The 6,456-nt window shown below is 32.4% G+C and overlaps 1 protein-coding gene across 1 annotated transcript; it reads left to right on the forward strand.

The window, feature by feature from the left end:
• Positions 1–679: 679 nt before the first annotated feature.
• LOC132745106 (uncharacterized) lies at positions 680–2,639 on the forward strand (the record flags this gene model as incomplete). Its single annotated transcript, XM_060733929.1, has 2 exons — positions 680–1,178; positions 2,360–2,639. Coding segments are annotated over exons 1-2 (779 nt in total), but the record flags the coding sequence as incomplete, so codon positions are not given.
• Positions 2,640–6,456: the final 3,817 nt, after the last annotated feature.

Here is a 6,456-nt window from a genome sequence, read left to right on the forward strand (position 1 = left end):
TATTGTCTAAATAATGGACGGTTGTATCAATCCATGAATTCCATGCCAATATTGGGTAAAAAAATCATGCGTCCATTGTTAACTTATTGACAGCTTTACTTTTAGGGGGAACATGAGGTAAGGTAAGAAAATCATGTTTATCATGTTTCATGTAATACACTGTACATATAGTTGTGACAATATTCATAAGTAACACAAAGTTGCCATCATTAAGTTGTTCTGGATTTAAAAAAGAAAGAAAAGGAAAAAAAAACGATTAGAAATTATAAGCAGCAATAATGTCTGATTCAGATGATAGTATTTTTATAACACAGTCTAAAGAAAACGGATGTTTGAGGGCTATAGAATCGGATTTAATTTTAAGTGAAGTATTAGACATGGTAGAATCGGCTGACAATAAGCAAAGAACAGAGCTCCAGCCGTCGTTTGATTTGAAAAGCGACCTATTTTCAGACATCTGGGACGAGGAACTTTTGAAAGCAACTCAGCTCATCGAACAAAATGAGCCAGCAAGGTTTTAAGTGCCTCTGAAACAAAGTGATTTAGACGACCTTGGCAAAGTGAATTGTCTAGTAAGACAGAAAAGAAATCAGAATGGGCAGTTAACATGTTTGACTTATGGCAGAAGAACAGAAATAAAAACACAGCCTTTTTTGTGCCATACAACAATCTCATAAATATGAGTAGCGAAGTGCTGAACGAGACACTGGGGTACTTCATAACAGAAGTGAGGACAATATCTGGAAAAGAATATAAGCCCATCACATTATATGAGATTATAATTGCGATACAACACCATCTTCGACAGCAAGGTAGACTTATCAACTTTCTAGATGATGCCGCTTTTGATGGACTAAGGCGTATTCTTGATGCAAAAATGAAGCAGCTATCCAAACAAGGACTTGGTATGCAACGAAGAAGCACTGCTATTATAAGTGAAGAACAGGAGAATGAACTGTTGAACAAACGCATTCTGGAAACAGAAACGCCACAAATGCTTCTAGATACATCACTTTACACGCTGGGCTTGCATTTTACTTTAAGAGCAGGCCAAGAACATCGTGCACTTAGAGTTGGTGAAAATGGACAAATCACAGTCAAACGGGCCTTACAAAATCGCCGATATTTAGAATATCACGAATATATATCAAAAACAAACAGAGGGGGAATTCAGCATCGTAAGATACAGCCCAAAATCTCACGAGCATACGAAAACATAGCCAAACCCGAGAGATGCCCTGTGAATATATACGGAAAATACATTTCTCTCCGGTAAGTTATCTTATTTTTTGTATATCTTTTAAACGCTTTTTATTCAGCATTTATAAATTATTGCATCAAACAATTGTCACTCTGACTTAAAGGCCCATTATGCCTCAGTAATCATAGGAACTCGAGAACGGGACCGCAGATTGCGGCGCATATTTTCGATTGTGTAACGGTTTTTAAAAATGTTTCTTCTACATCTAAATATCTTTTAGTATTATCCGAGTATATGGCCTCAAAAAATATATTATCAATTGAACACAATCTGTTACTTTTAAAACTGGTCATACTTTGTTATTATAAAAAAGAGTGACATCTGCCATTTGCCGCAATCTGTATAATTATAGTTTAAACTCTAAATTTACTATTAAACACATGTCTGTCATTTCTAAAGAATTAAAAAAAAATATATTGATTTCTGAGGCATACTGTGCCTTTAACTCACTGGATGAGATGAAATAACAAGATTTAACTCACTGGATGAGATGAAATAACAAGAGTTTTTATCTATCTTAATTTTCGCGATGAAATAATGTGAATGCGGACATGTAAAAGATGTATATAATTATCTTCTTGTGCCGAGCGGATGGGGACTTTGAATAGGGACATTATAATTAATTGTAGTCTTTTTTTTTCGCAAATTCACATGTATACAAATTTCTCGCTTTGCTTTTGCTGTGGACTTAGTGTCACTTTGTAATTTATGAAGTTCTAAAATGAAAAAAAAATCCAAAATATTACTTCATTAAAAAAAGAAAAGAAAAAAAAAAGAAAAAAAAAGGAATTTGTATAATATTTCTAAATACTCTAGTAAGTTACCAGCATTTTGTGGTAAAACTCAAAAAAACGTACCCTCCTAAGCAACAGCATTTTAAAATACATAATTACCTTTCTTATGATCATTTTATCAAGTTACATGAATTGTAATTAATTAATGATTCTATTACTTTTAAAGACTGTCTGTTAGTAGATAATTTTTCAGAAATTACACTGTATTTTGACTGTATGACTAGGGAAATTAAGTCGAAACGAGTAGAAATGTTATCATTCCCTCTAGTAATACATTCATAATGTATATTTTGTTTGCATACAGTCCAAGAAATTGTAAAACAGATGCCTTATACCTGCGACCTCTTAAAGCGCCCACGGCACTATGCTGGTACTGCGATTCACCCGTTGGCGTTCACGTGCTACAACAGACAGTTGGTAACCTGTGCAAACGAGCTTCCTTCAATGGACATTACACCAACACGACTTTATGAAGCTGGTATTGACGAGCAGCTTATTATTGAAAAAAAAGGTCATCGTTCAAATGCTGTTCGCAGTTCTAAACGTACAAGTGAGGATCAGTTGATGCAAGTCAGCGGTATCTTGTATGGTCAATCGGACCAATCAAGAAAATTAATGGATATTAAAACAGAAAGCGATGCAGAAAATATCACAAATTTGTCATGGGTATGCTGTACTATGTATGACAAATCTATAGCTTTTGCTTAAGCAGTAAATATTGATGCATTATCTGGTAACCTCTTACTAGATGTAAAATTATTTTCAAACACAGCCTTTGCAACCTTCTTTTGAACCGTTCGAATAAATATGTATAAAATCTTCATGTTCTTCCTTAATTGCTTCTCTTTGAAATGTTCAGGTGAATTTGATGACTTTTTTATATTTGAAAGGTTAATATTTATTTTCGGGGAATTATAAGTCAAAGGTGGAACATCCTCATCGTCATTTTGAAGGATACTGTCTGGATTAAATTTAAGTTTATCTAAATCATCTTTTAAACGAAGGTCTAATGGTTTAATTTCCTTTGGTTTGTTAACAAATTTTTCAGTATAATAACTTGGTTTGAAAATAATATTTTTAGCTGGATTTTTGCTATTAGATGAAATTCTAGTTGCGTATTGAAGTGGTAGCTTTTTTCGACGAAGATGAAGCGATGGTTCCCCAGCTTCCGCATATAGACTTTCTACAGGTGAGGTGCGAAAAGCACTTAAGCTAAACATAAACCCTGGTGATGTATGGTATCTAGCATTTGAAGATATGATTCTCTTGCAGACCCATATACTACAGAACCATAATTTTGATCGGCTAAAACCTCTGTATAATTTCAGTAATGTGGAAGAATTTGATCCCAAATTTGTACTTGATAAAACCTTAAGTAAACTTAAAGCTTTTAGGCATTTAGTTTTAAAAATGTTTAATGTGTGGTATAAAAGAAAGTTTTTTTCAAATATAATTCCTAAGAACTTAGCTTCATCAACTACTGGAATTTTAGAACCAGATATGTAAAGTTCAGGGTCATTATGGTGTTTCCGCAATCGACAAAAATGAACACATTGAGTTTTTTACTTTAAAACTTAAAACCATTTTCTATTTTCACTTCTGAATTTTATCTAAATTTTGTTGAAGCTGCCTTTCAATTGTTCTCATACTTTTCTATCGATAGCAGATAAGAAAATCGTCTACATATAGAGAACAATCTATGCCTGGTGTAAGAGCGCTAGCAATATTGTTTATTTTAAGGCCAAAAAGTGTAACAGAAAGTACGTTTCCTTGAGGAACACCTTGTTCTTGTTGTTGGTCCTCAGAAAAAGTTGAACCAAGTCTTACTTTAAAGTGCCTATCGTTTAAAAATGAAAAGAGGAAGTCTGCCTTTAAGTCCAGCATCCTTTAGATTTTTTATGATACCATATTTCCAAGTAGTATTGTAAGCCTTCTCAAGATCAAATAAAATTGATACCAGGTGTTGTTTATTTACAAACTTAAGGCTTCTCTAATAAAAGTTTCAAGTCGTACAAGATGATCGTTTGTGCTTCGCTGCTAACGAAAACCTGACTGAAAATAAGTGATACTTCCATTATTTTCTAGATACCAAACTAATCGATTATTTATCATTCTCTCGAATGTTTTGCAGAGGCAACTTGTTAGTAAAATTGGACGATAATTGGTAGGGTTAGTTGAATCTTTTCCAGGTTTAGGGATAGGAATAACCAACGCATTTTTCCAAGTGCTGGGACATTTACCAGATACCCAAATTTTGTTAAAAATTTCAAGAAGCAAGTCAAGAGATTTGAGTGGTAAATGTTTAAGAAACTGGTAGTAAATTTCGTCCGGGCTTGCAACACTTTCCTTTGCAGTTTTGATTGAATAAATTAAGTCATCAATAATGAAAAGGGAATTATAGTCTTCATCGTTTGTCGATGTAAAATTAATATGCTCTTTCTCAGCTTTACAGTCATGTTGTTTAAATTCATTTGAATAATTGTTTGAAGAAGAGTTCTTTTCAAAAGGTTTAGCCTAAGTTTCTGCAATATCCGTTTTTGTTTTGGCATATTGGCCATCACCAGTTTTTAAGTGAACAGTAGGATTCTTTTATACTTACCACTTATTTTTCGTACTGCATCTCAGACTTTTCTTATAGGAGTATTTGAATTAATATTTGAAACATATGTTTGCCATGATTGGCGTTTAGATTGACGAATTGATCTTCTAGCTTTGGCTCTAAATATTCTATAATTTTCAAGGTTTTCTGTTGTAGGGCGATGTTCAAACTTTTTAAGTGAAGCTTTATGTATACGAACGGCTTTTTTACATTAATCGTTAAACCATGTTTTTTATATTTTGTTACTTTTATTACTTTTTTGTTAATGGAATAACTTTGCAGGCAATCATATGTAATGCTGTAGACAACGTTTCAGCTATATCAGCAGAAGTGAAATTAAATTCATTTTTGTTATATCAATAGAACCGAGCCTAGTAAATGTTTCCCAATCTTCTTTCTTAAATTTAAAAATTTGACGTCTTTCATCTGGTATAGAGTCATTTGATGCTTGTAACAATGGATAATGATCACTGCCGAACTGGTCATCTAAAACTTTCCAATTGAAGTCCAAGTATATAGCAGAATGACCAATCGAGAGGGTGATGCAAGAAAACGTACCAGTAGCTGGATGTAAATATGTATGTGACCGATTGTTTAATAAACAAAGCTGAAAGTTATCTTATAAATTTTTCAGTTATATTACCTTGTTATTTGTAGATATACTGCCCCACATAGGATTATGAGCATTAAAGTCAGTAACAAATACTGCTTTGCATGCATGTATAGTAACCTTTTAACTTTTATGATATCAGAAGACAATAGAGTAGAATTAAGCTGTAATTTTAAATTCTTATTTGCCTTTTGTTAGTAGATTAATAATGCTTATTTTCAGTATGATGCTAGTTTATAAAGACCCAAGTCTACTTAAATTTGATAATTATTTCATTTTACACTGTTAGACTATCTTCATTGACCGCGTAGGTTCAAACCCTGTCAGCGTCAAGCCGTTATTTCCTGAGCAAGAAACATTACATACATTGTTTTGTACATGTACTGGCTGGTTCATGAAACAGATTCGAGAGTGTTTCAATAAGCTTATAGCTTTCAATACAATCAACTAAATTTTTGTATAGGATATATTTCTAATTTCAAAGAAATGAACGAAACGCTAGGTATGTAAGTTTGTATATTTTGCCGGAGATACTTTTAAAACTTGTCAATTTAAACAGCTGAATTTTAATCAGAAGAAAAAAATACCTCTATGAAACCTATCGTGACATGTCAATTGACATTACATACACATTTGACAGGCATAAATTCGTTTGTTATGAAAACATATAACATTAATAAGATGTTAACAGAAGTAACTCATCTTCATATAATGCTATCTAATTTGCTAGTTATAGAAAATATTTTAAATATTAATTTACAACAAGCAAAATATTGTTACAGATTTCAGATTACAGATTTTGATAATAAAATTGTCCTTATTTTAGTAGCATTTTTAGGCAGTACAAATATGATACATTTTTGTAGAAATAGTTATATTGACAAGCTTAGAACCTGAATGTTAGGACGTCTTAAATATTTGGACCGTGAAAAATGGACACATAATATTGAACAAACATCTGATCACGTTTATCTTTATGTCAACGTCTTTACTGCAAGAGAAGACATCCTGATTATATAACTTCTGTTTTTCATGTTTGCCATGAGAGTAACTTGCTTGTATGTCTTACATTTTCGATGGTTTTAAAAATTGGCAGCTTTTCAATAATTTGGTTTATTTAAATATACAAGTCTTTAGAAATCCAATTGTTCATTTTATGCACTCTGTCAAACTGTGTACTTATTCATAAAGA

This window comes from Ruditapes philippinarum, unplaced genomic scaffold, assembly GCF_026571515.1.
Source record: "Ruditapes philippinarum isolate M1 unplaced genomic scaffold, ASM2657151v2 ctg13931_1_1_1_1, whole genome shotgun sequence".
Lineage (NCBI taxonomy): Eukaryota > Metazoa > Mollusca > Bivalvia > Venerida > Veneridae > Ruditapes > Ruditapes philippinarum.